Source organism: Rhinatrema bivittatum, chromosome 6 (assembly GCF_901001135.1).
Source record: "Rhinatrema bivittatum chromosome 6, aRhiBiv1.1, whole genome shotgun sequence".
Classification (NCBI taxonomy): domain Eukaryota; kingdom Metazoa; phylum Chordata; class Amphibia; order Gymnophiona; family Rhinatrematidae; genus Rhinatrema; species Rhinatrema bivittatum.
The window spans coordinates 287,050,979-287,069,224 of NC_042620.1; the positions used below are offsets into that span (position 1 = coordinate 287,050,979).

Sequence of the window (18,246 nt, forward strand, 5' to 3'; positions counted from 1 at the left end):
CCAAGCAGCGCAAGAGGGAAGCCAGCTCGGGTTCAGGTCCCGGCCGCGCCTCACAATGAGAATCAGCCGATCCATCCGGGGGACGGAGCCATAGGGGGCAGGTTAACCCTCTTCTACCTCAGATGGGTCGATTACGTTGGACCAGTGGGTCCTCGCCATCATCCGAGAGGGCTATTATCTGGACTTCCATCACACCCCTCCGGACAGGTTTGTGGAGTCTCCGTGTCCAATCCACAAGAAGGCGGCATTAGAAGTTACCCTGGCGAGGCTCCTGTCCTTGAAAGCCATAATCCCAGTACCTGCATGGGAAATGGATTCTGGGCACTATTCCATTTATTTCATGGTGCCCAAGAAAGAGGGCACTTTCCAGCCCGTATTAGACCTCAAGTCAGTCAACCGATACTTAAGGGTCCCGAGGTTTCGCATGGAAACTCTGCGCTCAGTCAAGACCACAGTACAGTCAGGGGAGTTCCTCACGGCCTTAGACCTGTCAGAAGCCTACCTGCATATCCCGATCCATCAGGATCATCAGCATTACCTACGCTTCAAGGTTCTGGGACGACACTTCCAATTCCGGGCTTTGCCCTTCGGGTTAACCACGGCGCCACGGACCTTCACCAAGGTGATCGTAGTGGTAGCAGCGGCGCTCAGACGGGAAGGAATCCTTGTCCATCCCTACCTAGACGATTGGCTGATCAGGGCGAAATCCCGAGAGGAGAGCCATCGGGCAACCAACAGTGATCACCCTTCTGGAAAGCCTGGGATGGGTAGTCAACCTGAGCAAGAGTTGCCTACAGCCTTCCCAATCACTGGAATACCTGGGAGTCCAGTTCGACACCCAGGCAGACAGTCAGTCTCACCACCAAGAGATGATTAAAACTCCAGACGCATCTACGGTCCTTGATGGGAGCCAGCCGGCCCATAGCTTGGGATTATCTGCAGGTTCTGTCTCATGGCATCCACCTTGGAAGTGGTACCCTGGGTGCGGGCCCATATGAGACCACTACAATGCTCCCTTCTCTCTCGATAGAGCCCACGCTTCCGGAATTACTCCGTGCATCTACCTCTACCAGCCAGAGTGCGGACCCAGCTACGGTGGTGGTTGCAGTCCGACCACATGAGCAAGGGGTCAAAGATGTCCTCCCCCCACAGATGCCAGCCTGAGCGGATGGGGAGCACACTGCGAAGAGCTCACCACCCAGGGGCGGTGGAGCAGAGAAGAGTCGGGGTGGAACATCAACAGTCTAGAGGCACGGGCAGTCCGGTTAGCCTGCCTGCAATTTGCTCCCAGACTGCGGAACAGAGCAGTCAGAGTGATGTCCGACAACGCCACCACGGTGGCATACATCAACCGACAGGGCGGAACCAGAAGCCAACAGGTGTCCCTAGAGATAGCCCCACTGATGGCTTGGGCAGAGGCACATCTCCGCCGTCCACAATGCCGGAAGGGACAACACCGCGGCAGACTTCCTCAGCCAGGAAAGCCTAAATCCATGAGAATGGCAGCTGTCCCCCCACAGCCTTCCAGATCGTGGATCAGTGGGGGACTCCAGACATGGACCTACTAGTGGACAGGTCCAATGCTCATGTACCCAGATACTTCAGCCGCAAGCGAGATCCGTTCTCACGGGATCGACGCCCTGGGTCAGCCATGGCCTCCAGGGACCCTGCTATACACCTTTCCTCCGTGGCCCCTGCTGGGCACCCTTATACACAAGATTCAGAGGCACAGGGGCCTAGTTCTTCTAGTGGCACCAGACTGGCCAAGAAGACCCTGGTACGCGGACATGAGAAGACTACTGACAGGGGAGCCTCTTCCCCTGCCTCCGCTCAGGGACCTGCTGCATCAAGGTCCCATCCTCCACGAGGATCTAGCTCAATTCTCTTACGGTCTGGCCATTGAGAGGGCTAGACTGAAGAAAAGAGGTTACTCAGAGCCGGTGATAGATACACTCCTCCGAGCGCGCAAGTTTTCCACATCCCTCACCTACATAAGGATCTGGAGAGTATTTGAAGCCTGGTGTGACACTCATGGCACCAATCCACATGCGACTACTATCCCTATTGTTCTGGATTTCCTGCAGGATGGGCTTCAGAAGGGTCTCTCCCTAAGCTCCATCAAGGTTCAGGTGGCTGCGCTGTCTTGCTATGGTCCCAGGAGGGGGATGGCAAGACCATTGCCACGCACCCAGATGTTTCTCGCTTCCTGAAAGGAGTCAAGCACATTCGTCCGCCACTGAAGTGGCCAGTGCCCCTGTGGAACCTCAACCTCGTTTTGGATTTCCTCGCGGGATCCACCTTCAGACCCCTTCGGGGCCTGTCTCTCCGTTCGTTAACTTTGAAGATGGTGTTCCTGCTGGCAGTGTGTTCAGCACGCCGCATCTCGGAGCTACAAGCGCTGTCCTGCCGCGATCCCTTTCTCAGAGTCACTCCTGAGGCTATCCATCTTCGCATGGTTCCCTCCTTTCTACCTAAAGTAGTTTCACAATTTCACCTCAACCAAACCATATCCTTGCCAACCACGGCGGGTTTGAAGAAATCAGAAGAAGGGCGTTTGCTACGCCATCTCGACATCGGCAGATTGCTGCCCAGATACTTGGAAATGACAGAAGCAGTACGAAAGACAGACCATCTGTTTGTCCTTCACAGCGGGAAGAAGCAAGGGGTAGTGGCCTCTAGGCCGACTATCACCCGCTGGATCAAAGAAGTTATCAGAGTGGCCTACGTAGAGGCCGGGAAGTCTCCACCTCTGCAGGTCAAGGCTCATTCTACCAGAGTGCAGGCAGCCTCTTGGGCAGAATCTAGGATGCTGTCGCCCGCGGAGATATGTAAGGTGGCGACATGGTCCTCCCTCCATACCTTTTCCAGATTTTACCATCTGGATGTCCAGGCCAGGGAGGACACAGCATTTGCGAGGGCAGTCCTACGCGGTCCTCAGGCAGCCTCCCGCCCCGTTCGGGAGTAGCTTTTGTACATCCCACTTGTTCTGAGTCCATCTGGCTACACGCTAGGAAATGTTGAGATTACTTACCTGATAATCTCCTTTTCCTTAGTGTAGACAGATGGACTCAGCATCCCGCCCGGCTGCCGGTATACAGAGGTTTCACAGATTCAAGGTAAGCCTTATCACTTCTTACATGAGTGGGTCCACTCTACCAGGTGTTGACATCTTCCGGTTGGGAGCGCTGGCGGTCTCCAGCTACTATCAATCGGTCAGGGGAATCCTGTTTCACTAATTGATCGGTCAGTAAACATATATCCATAACAGCTTTTGCAAGGAAGATTACTGAGTGGCTTTACTTCCTGTGGGGGTATATGTACCCGTGCTGATATCAGATAGTCTCCAACTGCTAGCACAAGCACACTATACCCACTTGTTCTGAGTCCATCTGTCTACACTAAGGAAAAGGAGATTATCAGGTAAGTAATCTCAACATTACTGAGCCGGGCGCATAACTGCGACTTGCGCGCACATCCAGGCACACATCCATCCATGCGCACATATTCGACGCACCGGAGCGCATAAGAGATTTTACGCACCTTTATCCATGGCACCGCCGGAAAAGGAGCTCAAGCTTCAGGGCCTTTGTCCAGCATCGACCAAAAGAAAAGAGGATCAGTGAACACCAGGAGTTCTTTATTGAGCACAGAACGTAATAAAGCTCAATTCAGGCCGAGTTTCACTCACTGAGCTGCTTCAGGGGCTAACAAAATGAAACATATATAAAAACATATATAAATATGATTAAAAACATACACCATACATTCATAATTAAATCATATAAAAAGAAAAAGTATATAGACAATCACAAAATGTTATTCAAACATGGTTTACAAAATCTTTGTGTGTAATATATGTTCACATAATATAATTATAATATATATTACATATTATATAACATATATAATATATGTTCACTAATATTAATCTATATTGGATCAATTTCCGGTTTGTTTCTTTGGACCTCCCCTTTGCCCAACATGCCACATCGGAACCACACAACACGAAGAGGCCGACGCCCTGTGTATCCAGTGCGAGGAGGCCCTGGGGAATCGAGCCCAGGGCCAGTCCCATCCGGGCCTGAGTGCTAGCTCCTCAAGTACCCCGGATCTAGCAATTCACAGCAGGACACCTCCTCAAATGGGTCCTCCCAGGGACACAGTGCCCCCTAGCTTGGACCCAGCATCTATCTCCTGGGTGGAATTATTCAAAGGTCTGCACACCTTCGTTCACATGCAGACAGAGCCTCTGATATCATGGCCACAACCTTCAACAGAGGACCTCTACACTCTGGGCCCCTCTAGGCCCAGGGAAGTGAATCCACCACCCGGAAGTCCCATGTACAGGAACACGGACATCTCAGAGGAGGAGTCGGAGCCCCTGGAGGAGGGGGACGCCCCTTGGGGACAGAGCCTCACGACCATGAGACGCTTCTTCACAAAGGACGAGCTTCCAGACCTGGTCACCCACAGCCTGAAGAAGCTTGCTATCCCAGGCACAAGTGCCTCAGGGGAGCCTAAGACGAATCCCCTGCTAGAGGGACTCCTTCAGACATCCCGCCATTTCCCTCTGTTATAAGCCGTCCAACAGCTAATTGACCTGGAATGGATTGCTCCAAAGGGGGACGGGCTATGGCAGCCATGTATCCTCTGGACCCGGTGGTCAAAGACCTTCTGACATGCCCAAAGGTGGATGCCATGGTCTGCGCGGTCTCGAATTGCACTACTATCCCAGTGGAAGGAGGCGCAGCACTCACAGATGTCTGGAGTCCATCCTTAAACAGTCCTTTTGATTTTGCCACAATGTCCCTACAGATAACTGCCTGCTGCACTGTGGTAACACGTGCTTGCCTATCACAGACCAGGAGCAACACCCCTGGGGAAGCCATGGAGCCAGCTGTATCATTCCTCACGGATGCTGCTTCCAACTTAGTGCGCACCGCAGCTAGAGGAGTGTCGTCAGCTGTGGCAGCCAGGAGGCAACTCTGGCTTTGAAGCTGGTCGGCCGACGTGTCCTCCAAAACAAGACTCATAAGGATCTCTCCTGTCTGGCAGTGAACTAGAGAAACTGGCTGACAAATGGGGTGAATCCCCACTGCTGTGGCTACCGGAGGACAGGAATAAGAGAAACCAGCGACCCTTCCTCTGATACTCCAGGGGCAGAGGTTCACAGTGCTTCAATCCATACAGAAGCACTTATCAAGCACCTCGCCCCACAGGCAGGAACCAATCCTTTCGGAACAGGCACAACAAAAGGGGAACCAGCTTGGGTCCAGGCCCCAGCCACACCCCACAATGAGAATCAGCCAACCCATCCAAAGGAAGAAGCCATAGGGGGCAGACTGGCCCTATTCTACCAGAGATGGGTTGTGATAACTTCGGACAAGTGGGTCCTAACCATCATTTGAGAGGGGTACTACCTGGATTTCCTCTGAACCCCTCTGGACAAGTTTGTGGAATCCCCTTGCCACGACCCCTACAAGAGGGTGGCAGTGGAGGCTACGCTGAGCAGATTACTGGCCCTAGAGGCCATAACCCCAGTGCCTCCACAACAAATACTGAACATTATTCCATTTATTTTATCGTCCCCAAGAAAGAGGGTACATTCAGACCCATCCTGGACCTCATGTCAACCACCACCTGCGGATTCCCTGCTTCCGCATGGAAGCCCTACGCTCTGTAATAAGGGCGATACAATCGGGAGAGTTTCTCACATCCCTGGATCTGTCGGAAGCATACCTACGCATTCCGATCCATCAAGATCATCAGCGCTTTCTACACTTCAAAATCTTGGACCGTCTCTACCAGTTCAGGGCACTACCCTTTGGGCTAGCCACAGCACCCCGGGCATTCACCAAGATCATAGTGGTGGTGGTGGCAACACTGAGGAAGGAAGGAATCCTCATACACCCTTACCTAGACAATTGGCTGATCAGGGCGAAATCCCCAGAGCAAAGTCACCAGGCAACCAACAGTCAAAACTCTACTGGAGAGCCTCAGATGGGTGGTAAACACAAACAAGAGCTATCTGCAGCCCTCACCGTCTCTGGAATACTTGGGAGTCTGCTTCGACACCAAAGAGGACAAGGTCATCCTAACACCAACAAGGAGGTCAAAACTGAGAAACCAGTTGCAATCCCTGCTGAGCTAACCTCTCCCCACAGCGTGGGATTACCTACAAGTCCTCTGGCTCATGGCATCCACTCTGGAGGTAGTACCATGGACACGCCCTCACATGAGACTCCTACAGCGCTCCCTCCTATCGCGATGGAATCCACGGTCTCAGAACTACACAGTATGTCTACAGCTCCCAGGCAGAGTTTGGACCCAACTACAATGGTGGCTACAGGACGACCACCTGAGACGGGGAACAAGACTATCTTCACTCACCTGGATCCCGCTCACCACAGATGCCAGCCTATGAGGATGGGGCGCACACTGTGAAGAGCTAACCGCCCAAGGGCAGTGGAACGCAGAAGAGTCAGGATGGAACATCAATCGCCTAGAAGCCCAGGCAGTCAGACTAGCCTGCTTACGGTTTAGTCACAGACTCCAAAATAAAGCGGGTCAGTCATGTCGGACAACGCCACAACAGTGTACTACATCAACAGTCAGGGAGGAACCAGAAGCCAACAGGTGTCTCTGGAAATAGACCCCCCTAATGTCATGGGCGGAAGGGAACTTCCAGGAGATATCAGCTGTACACATCGCCAGGAAAGAAAACATCATGGCGGACTACCTCAGCAGAGAAAGTCTAGACCCAGGAGAATGGAAGCTGTCTACTGCAGCATTCCAACTGATAGTGAACCGTTGGGTAACACCAACCATGGACCTTCTGGCAAACCGGTCCAACGCGCAGGTGCCCAGTTACTTCAGTCACAGGCGGGAACCTCAGTCCCAGGGGATCGACACCCTGGTGCAGACCTGGCCACAGGAGACTCTGTTGTACGCCTTCCCGCCATGGCCCCTATTAGGCACAATCATTCACAAGATTGGACTACACAGGGGACCAGTACTTCTTGTGGCCCCAGACTGGCCAAGAAGACCGTGGTATGCAGACATGCGAAGACTACTGACGGGGACACCCCTGCCACTACCCTCCACACAGAGACCTGCTCCAGCAAGGGCCGATCCTCCACGAGGATCCAGCTCTGTTCTCTTATGGTCTGGCCATCGAGAGGGCTCGCTTGAGAGAGCGCAGATATTCGGGGGCTGTAATTGACACCCTACTCCAAGCACGCAAGTTCTCTACATCTCTCATACATAAGAATTTGGAGAATTTTCAAAGCCTGGTTTGAGGACCACAACATCATATCATATGCTCAGGCAAAATTCCTGCGATCTTGGAATTCCTACAGAATGGTTGACAGAAGGGAATGTCCCTCAACTCCAAGGTACAGGTGGCCGCACTGTCATGCTACAGATCCAAGCGCAAGGGTGACACCATAGCCTTTCACGCTTCCTAAAAGGAGTCAAGCACATCCGACTCCCCCCCCCCCCCCCCCCCCCCCCCCCCCCCCTCTAAAGTGGCCGGTACCTCTTTGGAACCTCAACCTGGTCCTGGATTTTTTAGCAGGAACCTCTTTCATACCTCTTCGCGGCCTGTCTCTGACTACTAACATTGAAGACCGCCTTCCTGCTGGCAGTTTGTTCAGCCTGTCATATATCTAAGCTACAAGCACTGTCCTGCTGGGAGCCGTTCCTCAGACTCACCCCGGGAACCATCCAGTTATGCACAGTTCTGTCGTTCCTACCCAAAGTGGTGTCCCACTTCCATATCAACCAAACCATCTCGCTACCATCGCCAGATGAGCATAAGAATTCGGAAGAGGCTCGAAGTCTACGCCACCTCCAGCATCAGCAGACTCCTATCCAGATACTTGGAAATGTTGAATCCCGTACAGAAAACAGACCACTTATTCATCCTTCACAGCGGGAAGAGGCAAGGGGAAGCAGCCTCACGAGCAACCATAGCCCAATGGATCAAAGAAGTCAAAGGTGGCCTACGTAGAGGCAGGCAAGCCTCTGCCACTACAAGCCAAGGCCCATTCTGCTAGAGCCCAGGCAGTGTCCTGGGCAAAAACCAAGATGTCACCCGCTGAGATTTGCAGGGCGGTGACATGGTCTTCCATACACACCTTCTCCAGGTTTTACCGCCTGGATGTTCAGGCTCAGGCGGACACAGAATTCACAAGAGCAGTATTAAGTGGGTCATGGACAGCCTCCCATCCAGTTCAGGAGTAGCTTTTATACATCGCATTGGTCCTGAGTCCATCTGCTACGCACTAGGAAATGGAGAAATTACTTACCTGATAATTTTGTTTTCCTTAGTGTAGACAGATGGACTCAGCATCCCACCCATGGCTGCAGTTACTCATGGAATGCTCAAGTGACTCGAGGGTAAGCCATGCTTTCCTTCATCTAGGGCACCCACCCTACTGGGTGTAGACGTTCACCGGTTGAGGGCACTGGCGGTCTCCAGCTATAGCCAATCCAACCAGCTCAAGTTAAGTTATAAAGTTAATTAAGTTCTTCATGTTATGAAATTATACAAGTTATTCAAATCAGTCAGTCATACATATATCCACAATGCTTTTCGAGGAGAATACTGAAGAGTTGCACTTCCTGCAGGGGTATATGTACTAGGGCTGATGTCAGATTGAAATCTGATCCATCTCCAACTGCTATCAGGAGTACACTATACCCATTGGTCCTGAGTCCATCTGTCTACACCTAGGAAAACGAAATTATCAGCTAAGTAATTTCTCCAATATTGTCCTCAAACTGACCTAATAAACATAAGCAAGGTTGTTTAGGTATGTCAGTTTTAGTTGACTCGTGTCTGCCAGAACCTCAGTCAAAATCAGTAGGCAAGTCCAGAAACAATGAAAAATATATGCCCTTATCCCCAAGATATTTAATACATCTATCTGTCGCACAACTTCGCAGCATATAACCAGATACGTGACATATTGGAGAAATTACTTGCCTGATTTCATTTTTCCTTAGTGTAGACAGATTGACTCAGGACCAGTGGGTTTATGCTCCCCTGCTAGCAGATGGAGACTGAGCAAGCTGATGACACAGTATATATAACCCTACAGTGTGACCGCTAACCTGCCAGTATTCTCAGTCTCCAGCAGATAGTGGACGTTCATCTCCCTATGGGGATTGCTTTTAGCTTTTTGAAAGGAGAAATTTTAAATTCAGGAAAAGAAAGCACTCAGAGGTGTGCCTTGGTCTGGTAGCTGCGTGGTAGGCCACAGCAGCCGTTTTTCGCACATTCTTATGCATGTTATACTGCCCTCTATATGCCATTGGTGTGCACGGTGTATTGGCTCTACGCACACGTTGTGCACAAACTTTTTTTTTTTTTTTTTTACGCACTTAACTTGATGCACAGGTTCGTGCTCCTTGCCACGCTTTCTTCTAGGCATTTTTTGGGCACATTTCATTTTTGAGTGCTAGCCGTTCCAATGTACATTTACTGCAGCGATGGCACCAAGAAGACTAAGCCTCTTCCTTTTCATGTTGCCTGTCATATTAGGGCTTCTCAGTTTGACCTGGCTTCTGACCTGTGTCAGTGCTGTTCAGATGCTCAGGAGCATTGTTTTCCTCAGATTTTGCTAAGCCTGGCTCTTCCTATTATGATGATGGGTTGGTCATGACCTTGACTGGGGGACACTAGATCTTCATTCTCCCTTGACTGGCACTTTTAAGGTTGATCCTGATTACCAGGAAATGGGGAAATTCCTCCAGGGTTGGAACCATATTGAACCATTTTGCTGTCTTTTTCATAGAGATGAACTGCCAGCCTTGATTTCCCAGACCTTGAAACAGCTGGATGTTCCTGGTTCAGATGCTATGTCAGAGTCTAGGAAGAATCCCATTTTGATTTCCTTACAATAAAGCCTCTTGTTCCAGGTGATGGATGTAATCCAGGAATTGACTGATCAGGAAAGGGATGTCCCAGAGGCAAACTCTAAAGGGGGTCAGTCATTGAGAAAACATTTGCGTTTTTCCAAGCCAGATCCAGGCCTTCCAAAGTGAATGCTCTGGTATGTACTGTCTAAGCAGCGATATCCTCGTAGACGGAGGAGCGGCCTTGAAGGATGTACATGATGGAAGTATTGAGACCATTCTTAAGCAAGCCTTTGAGGCAGTGACAATTTACAGATTGCCTCCTGTTGCGCCCTAATGGCAAGATCTTGTCTGCTTCTTTCTCAGGAGGTTGAGTCTAGAAGGAATTCAGAGCAGTTATGGAGCCTGCTGCTGCCTTTTTAGCAGATGCAGGCTGTGATTTGGTCCAGACCTTGGCCAGAGGCATGGCTACAGAGATAGCGGTCAGGCGTCAACTGTGGTTGCAAAATGGGGCAGCTGACAGCTTCCAAAGCCAATCTTACCAAGATACCCTTTAAAGGCTCACTCTTGTTTGGGAGCAAGTTGGAGAAACTGGCCAGTAAGTGGGGGTGAGTCTCTGGTGCCTCGGTTGCTGAATGATAAACAGTTACAGTGCCCCTTTGGTATGAGGTGGTGTTTCCGGGGTTCCAGGCATTTTTGTTCCTCCAGAGGGATGACCTTTCAGTGGATTCGGCCTTTCGGTAGGTCTCTGTCCTTTCATCCCTGGCAGTCCGAGAGAGGAGCGGGCTCTGGTGGTAGACCTTCCTGAGCTTCTCAAAGAAGGTTTGCTTGCCCATCTTCTGAAACAGAAAATAGGGGGATGACTCTTTTTTTTTTTTTTCTTTTTTTTTTTTTTTTTATCAGTTGAGTGGATCATGTCGGGCCAGTGGGTCCTGGAGGTGATACGCGAAGAGTATGCACTGGAATTTCACAGTATTCCTCAGGACATATTCATGGTGTCCCTTTCCTAGTCCCTGCAGAAGAAGCAGTCTCAAATGGGTATGGGGCACTCCATTTATTTTGTTGTGCCCAAGAAGGAGGGCTCCTTTCGTCACATCTTTGATCTCAAGAGGGTCAACAGTCACTTGAAGGTGACTCATTTTCAAATGGAAACCTTGTGCTCTGTAAAGGCGGTGCAGTTGGAATTTCTGACCACCTTGGATCTGTCAGAGGCTTACCTTCATATTCCCATCTGATTGGAACACTGCCTTCTATGCTTTGTGGTACTGGGGTGCCACCATCAGTTTTGGGCACTGCATTTTGGTCTAGCCACCACTCCTAGAACACGTTCCAAGATTATGGTGATGATATCGGTGGCCTTGCGAAAAGAAGGAATCCTGGTGTACCTGTATTTGGACAACTGGCTGATTTGTGCCAAGTCTCAGGAAGAGATCCACCTGGTGCCACACAAGGTAATCTCCTTATTGCAGGAGCTCAGTTGGGTGATGAACCTGAACAAGAGCAATCTTCAACATCCCAGTTGTTGGAGTATCTGGTGGTTTAGTTCGATACAGGACAGTTTTCCTACCGGAAGTTTGGCTTCAGAGCTTGATGTCAAGTGCGTCAGTTGATGAATACCATACGCCAGACGATGTGGTCCCACCTATAGGTACTCTGACAGCTACCCTGGAAGTGGTGCCATGGGCAAGGGTGCATGTGTCCTCTTCAGCGCAGTCTGCTATCTTGTTAGAACATGCAGTCTCAAGATTATGTGGTTCGGCTCCACTTGCCGATGGAAATCTGCTCCTGCCTCCAGTGGTGGTTGTAGGAGGATCCTATGAGAGAGGAAGTTCCCTTGTCTTTTCTGGCCTGGTTGGTTCTCACGACAGACATGAGTCTCTATGGTTGGGGGCTCACTGTCTGGGGATAATGGCTCAGGGGCACTAGAATGCCAAAGAGTTCCACTGGAACATCAATCGCTGGTGGCCCGGGTGGTATGACTGGCATGCTTGCGGTTCACTTGATGTTGGACAATGCGATGATGGTGGCCTATATCAGTCGCCATGGAGGAATGAAGAGCCAGCAAGGGTCACAGGAAATAAACCAGCTGATGGAATGGGTGGAAGGTCATCCTACAGATCTCAGCCTCTCACATTGCAGGAAAAGACAATATAAGAGCGGATTTTCTCAGCAGGGGGAGTCTGGACCCAGGAGAGTGGATGTTGTCAGCCGAGACATTTAGGTGATTGAGGATTGCTGGGCCTTCTATTCCTAGACCTGGCTGCTTCTTGAAATGCGAAGGTTTCTTGCATCTACAGTACCAGGAGAGATCCATGGTCCCTGGGAATGGACACTCTCTCTAGAACAGGTCTGGCCAGAAGACAGATTGCTTTATGCCTTTCCTCCATTGCCCAGCAGGATAATTTGCAAGATCTAAGGCCACAGGGGGCTAGAACTCCTGGTGGCGCCAGACTGGCCCGGTTGTCCATGGTATGCGGCTTTGCGTTGACTCCTGGTGGAGGCCTCCCTTAGTCTTCCACCGCACATGGATCTACTTCAGCAAGGACCGGTTCATCATGAGGGTCTGACTCTATTCTGGCTTAGTTTGGCCCTTGAGAGGGCTCACCTGTTAAAGCTTAGTAATTCCTTTGCAGTGATTGCTTCTGGACTTACCACTGATTTTTGGATTGAGGTTCTGGCAGACTTGAGTCAACTAACAAACTGACACACCTAACTAACCTCTCCTATATTAGGTCTGTTTGAGGACAATATGGAAGATTTACTTGAGGGTAAAACTATTTCTAAAGAAGGCTGTTATACTGACCGTCCAAACTATATTGCTAACTCAGATTTCAGCAGATAAACTGGCAAAATCAGTGAAAGTTAAAGCTTCAGAGAATGTTGCTTTTCAGACATATATTCAAATAGCAAATCAGAGAAACAAGATTTCAAAACTTTTGGAACTCACTTTCCAATGAGAGAAAGGATAGACAGTGCCTCTGATCAGCAAATTGATATGAAGGAAAAGGATACAAAAAACTCAACTTGTGGATCATTGACTTTATTATATTTCTATTCTTATTTTATTTTTTTGTATATATTCTTCCCTTTGGACTGAAGGAAGGTGAGGATCTTTTTTTTTTTTCTTCTAATCTGCTTATTTAAATGGGGAAGGAGGGGAATTTGTGGGGATATGGATGAAATAGACATGATAGAATAGGACAATCTGTACTGGAGTAGGTTTACTCTGAATGTACATTGTTCTATATAAGGTTGACTTATCTGTAAAATCTGAATAAAAACATATTGAAAAAAATTAGATCTTGGTCTCTATTAGAGATGTGAATCTGTTCGGTTCAGATTCAAATCGTGCATTTTTTTTCGTCCGGCCCGATCACGATTTTGTTTATTGGCTGCGCCCGATCAGATAAACAAAAAACCCACCCCGACCCTTTAAAACCACTCCCTTAGCCTCCACCACCCTCCCGACCCCCCCCCCCCCCCCAAATGTTTTAAAATTACCTGGTGGTCCAGCGGGGGTCCCAGGAGTGATCTCGGGCCGTCGGCTGCCACTAATAAAAATGGCGCTGATGGCCCTTTGCCCTTACCATGTGACAGGGTAACCGTGCCATTGGCCGGCCCCTGTCACATGGTAGGAGCACTGGACGGCCGGCGCCATTTTTAAAGATGCAAAAGGAGAGGAATTCCTTGCTCTTGCTTTGACAAAGGTTTAACCCCTTGACATATCTGTATACTAAACCTTTCATGTCAGTGCATTGTGTCTCAGGTTATGGTTAGAGGATATTCTTATGCATCTTTCCACCCAAACACCAGCTTTCTGTAATTTTTTTGAGTGACATTAAGTGGATAAGTTTATCCTGACACTTATCCATAAGTGTTTTTCTGCCCAGAATATGAGCAGTAACATTATGATATTCCCAATGTCCATACCCTAAACTCATTTGGGTTCAGAGTTTTTCTCTGAGACTTGTTTCCCAGGAAGGCCTCATCCTTTCTATGAAAGTAGCATGTCGTATTTGAATTGTTTTCTGGGCTTTAAAAAGGGCTCCTTCATATTTTGGATCTCAACATTGAGAGCAATAAGGAACACACATTTAAAAATCTTGCATTAAGGTCCAGTGTGTAACTCCACTTACCCACAGTGCATGCTGAGGAAGAAAATGGGCTTTCTCTGTAGCCATATCCTGACTGAGAAATATCCTCTATCATTCAAGAACAGATGAAAAAATACAGAACTTGAGAAAATGTTTTTTCTTGAAAAGATATTTCTTTTCTGGCGACGTGTTGAATGTACGTATGCTTGTGCAGCCTAAGTAACATGCTCTTTGTGAAGCCTGCAGTGAATGAAGGTCCCTTACTTCTCACCCCCAGAAATAAATGATATTAAACAAATGCAAGTCTTAATCGGAATACTCTCTTGGTCCTCACTGGACAGCCTTTACATGCAATATTACCATAATTAATGGGGAACAATAATTCCTATCTTGCAGCGCCCATCTCAAAACCTGGGATACAGAGCAGCGCTTTCCTTGCGGGCTCTCCTATTGAGCTGATCTGTGAGGCACTGGGTGCTATGGATATAGTGTGGAAGAAGGATGGCAAAAGCCTTCGTCAAGAGGACTGCTACCATGTTTCTGAAAACAAAAGCATTTTGTACATAAAATTGGGGGAAAAATCAAACTGTGGATCCTTTTCATGCAATGTGACTAACGAAATAAGCTGGAACGAATCTTCATTTGTTTTGGTGGTACAAGGTAAGTTTTCCATATGCTGCTTTTTAATATTGGAATGCAACCTGAGTGTAGTTCCAGGGGATAAGTAAATCATAGCCCACAGAACACATCTGGCTTGTAGTAGCTTTTTGTGTGGTCCACAGCAAGAGAAGATGGTGTAGTGACTGGCAATGAGAATGAGTTTGCACTATTTCTTGGAATTTTCCTCCTAATGCAATTTTGCCCTTAGATCATAAATTTTGGCCAACCATAGCTTGTTTAGTACTTGTGCGCTGAAGTTATTGATTGCAATTTACTCATGCAATATATACATCTTCAGAGAGCATATCTTTATTTTTAGGTGTCTTTTATATACTGCTGTTCCAAAATTAGATCACAATGGATTTCAATAATGGTGGTAGTGGAAGCAGCACTGAGGAAAGGAGGAGTCCTGGTACATCCTTACTTAGTCTATTGGCTGATCAAGGCAAAGTCTCCAGAGGAGTTGCCATGTGACTTCTATGTCATGGCTGCATCTGTCCATGTTACCCCATTCACCTGCTTGTGTATGCGCAGTACTTAATGGACCCTGCACTCTCAGTGGCAGCAGGCAACCTAGGACCTCAACATACGTGTCTGCATCACACAGCCTCTTCAGGTCTCCTTGTCTTGGTGGGAAAATATCTCCAATCTGGAGTGGGGACTTCAGTTTCAAGCTCCCCTGCACCAAATTGTACTCGGCACTGATGCATCCACCCTAGGTTGGGGGGCATATGTGGATAGCCTCTGTACACAGGGTCTATGGATGGCAAAGGAAGCTCACTGCCAGATAAACTTCCTGGAGCTCTGAGTGATCTGCTACGTGCTCTGGGCATTTCGGGATCATTTGTCCCACAGAGCAGTCCTGATCCAAACAGATAATCTGGTTGCGATGTGGTACATCAACAAACAGGGAGGCACAGGCTCCTTCCTTCTTTGTTAGGAGGTGGTGCAGATATGGTCCTGGGCCCTATACCAAGGCAAGCAATTTTTACCTGGCTGGGACGGAAAATGTGGTGGCAGACTGCCTGAGTCAGGCATTCCGACCACCCGATTGGTCGCTGGACCCCTCAGTTGTGGACCGGATTTTCTGCCTGTGGGGAACCCTAGATGTGGATCTCTTTACCTTCCCTTGCAACAGTTAAATAAGCCACTTCTGCTCCCTGTACAGGAGTGATGGGAAGACAGTCTTGGACTCCCTTGCCCTTGTAGTGGGCAAAGGTTTTCTTTATGCATATCCTCCACTTCCGCTGGTAATGGTTCTCTCATGAAGCTCTAGCAGGACAAGGGAACCATGATTCTGGTGGCTCCGTATTGGCGGAGGCAGGTCTGGTTTCCAATCCAGCAGGACCTGTCAGAGGGCTCATCCTTCTGGGGACCTCACCAGATCTGATCACACAATCGGGGTAGGCTGCGCCATCAAAATCTCAGGTCATTAGCTCTGATGGCCTGGAAGTTGAGAGGCTTGTCCTGCAGTCCCTCAATCTCTCCGACATATCTCAGGTACTGGTAACTTCAAGAAAGCCTTCCACTAGAAAGTCTTAAAGACTCAAGTGGAGGAGGTTCTCGATCTGGTGTGGACGTCATGGCTTGGTAACATTCACTTGTCCCATGCTGCAGTTGCTAGACTATCTGTGGCACCTTTCAAAGATTGGCCTGAAGACCAACTCAGTCAGGGTCTACCTGAGTGTGAGGTATTGATGGTACAGCCATCTCTGTGCAGCCCATAGTTTGGCAATTTATGCAAGGGTTGCTTCAGATGAAGCCCCCCATGCGGTGTCCTGTTGTGACCTGGACCTTGGCATGGTGCTAGCGCAGCTTATGCATGACCTGTTCGAGCCTTTGCGCTCCTGCAATCTGAGGTACCTAACCTGGAAGGTTCTCTTCCTCGTGGTGGTCACTTCAGCTCGCAGAGATAAGTGAGTTTCAGGCATTGATATATCCGCCATACACTAAGTTCTTTCATGATAGGGCGAATACATAAGACCACCCTAAGTTTCTGCCTAAGGTGTTGACTGATTTTCCTCTTAATCAGTCTATCATTCTGCCCACCTCTTTCCCGAGACCTCATTCTCACTAAGGTGGACTGCAAGAAGGCTTTGGCCTTCTATCTCAAATGCACTGCAGGCCACAGGCAGTCCACGCAACTCTTCATATCCTTTGACAAGAACAGAATGGGCATTGTGGTGGGCAAAAACAATCCACCAGTCAGTTGGAAAGTATCTTTCTGCTATGCGCAGGCAGACCTTCAGCTTGGAGGCAGTGTTAAGGCTCACTCGGTGAGAGCCATGGCAGCATCAGTGGCCCACTTGCGAGTGGTTCCTATTGCCAAAATCTGCAGAGCCACAATATGGCGTTCCCTACACACATTTGCTGGTCACTACTGTGTGGACACGGATGGTTGACATGACAGTAACTTCGGCCAATCTGTCCTTAATGACTTTTCCAGGCTTAAAAACCCAACTCTCTCTGTCTAGGGCCCTTTGTATGGGTTCATGCTGTCTCCCTGTTGCCAACAGCACCGCAGTTATTTTTGTGCCCACTGGCACCTGGTTTGGTGCCTGTTTGTGATAAGCCTTACCACAAGCAACCTGTAGCTTGGTATTCACCCATCTCTGAGGACTACCATCCTTGTCCTTGGAGAAAGCAGAGTTGCTTACCTGTAACAGGTGCTCTCCTAGGACAGCCGGATGTTAGTCCTCAGGAAACCCACCTGCCACCCCGCGGAGTTGGGTTCTTATGCATTTGTTTTATTTTTCACTCATGAATTCCCCATCCTCCAGGGAATAAGGATCTGATTCATCATCTGTGCCACCCCGGGTCCCTGTCAGGAAGACCGGCTACCGATCTTCCTGAAACTGGAGGGACCCAGCGTGGATGTGCGGATAGTGGTATGCTGGGCATGCTCAGTGTGCGAGTCAGAGTTCTAGAACCTTGACAGATTTTCTGTGCTGAGCTCCATCTGTGAAGACTAGCATCCTGCTGTCCTAGGAGAACACCTGTTACAGGTAAGCATCTCTGCTTTCTCCCCATTATGGTATTATGAACTTCTTTTGGTGCAAGTTTCAATGTCTGTCATGGGCTGATACATCTTTATTTTACAAAAATGCTTTTCTGCCAGTCCATTTTTTTTTTTTTTTTTTTTTTTTTTAGTTTCTGTATTGGAAGAGTTGTTTTCTAATGTAGAAAGACTCGTCTTGTAACAAAGTTCAGTCTGTACTAGCAGTCATTTAGCTGAAGAATTTTAAGTATGAATATTTTAGCACTGCATTACTTGCAGTAGTAACTTTTCTATAATGCATGTGCTTTAGGTATTGGTATTATAAAGAGAACACTTAAGAACGCTCTAACCTGTTTTATTTCTCTTCTATTTTGCTTTGTTAATAGTACAGTGCTTTCTCTAAAAGATCACTTGTTTTGAGTTTCTCTGCTTTGTTTAAGCTTTGAATATTTATTTTTGGCTGGAATTTTGTTACTATAGGAATCTCACCTACACTACAAGATGCTTACAGAGTTTGTGCTGCTGCATTGACCCTGGCGGTTCTGTATGGGCTACTCTTCATCTTGCAGTGTTGTCAGCCAGGAAGGAGACTTATTGGTAAGTTTGTTTTTTGTTTGTTTTTTCTTTTGGTGG

General features: G+C 48.6%; 1 protein-coding gene across 1 annotated transcript in view; it reads left to right on the forward strand.

Moving 5' to 3' along the window:
* The window catches only part of LOC115094360, a 141,132-nt gene that overhangs the window by 34,138 nt on the left and 88,748 nt on the right, over positions 1-18,246 (forward strand). Inside the window, exons 4-5 of the mRNA XM_029607334.1 lie at positions 14,352-14,615; positions 18,094-18,210. Of these exons, the coding sequence (XP_029463194.1) occupies positions 14,352-14,615; positions 18,094-18,210 (381 nt within the window). The remainder of the gene's footprint in view (positions 1-14,351; positions 14,616-18,093; positions 18,211-18,246) is intronic.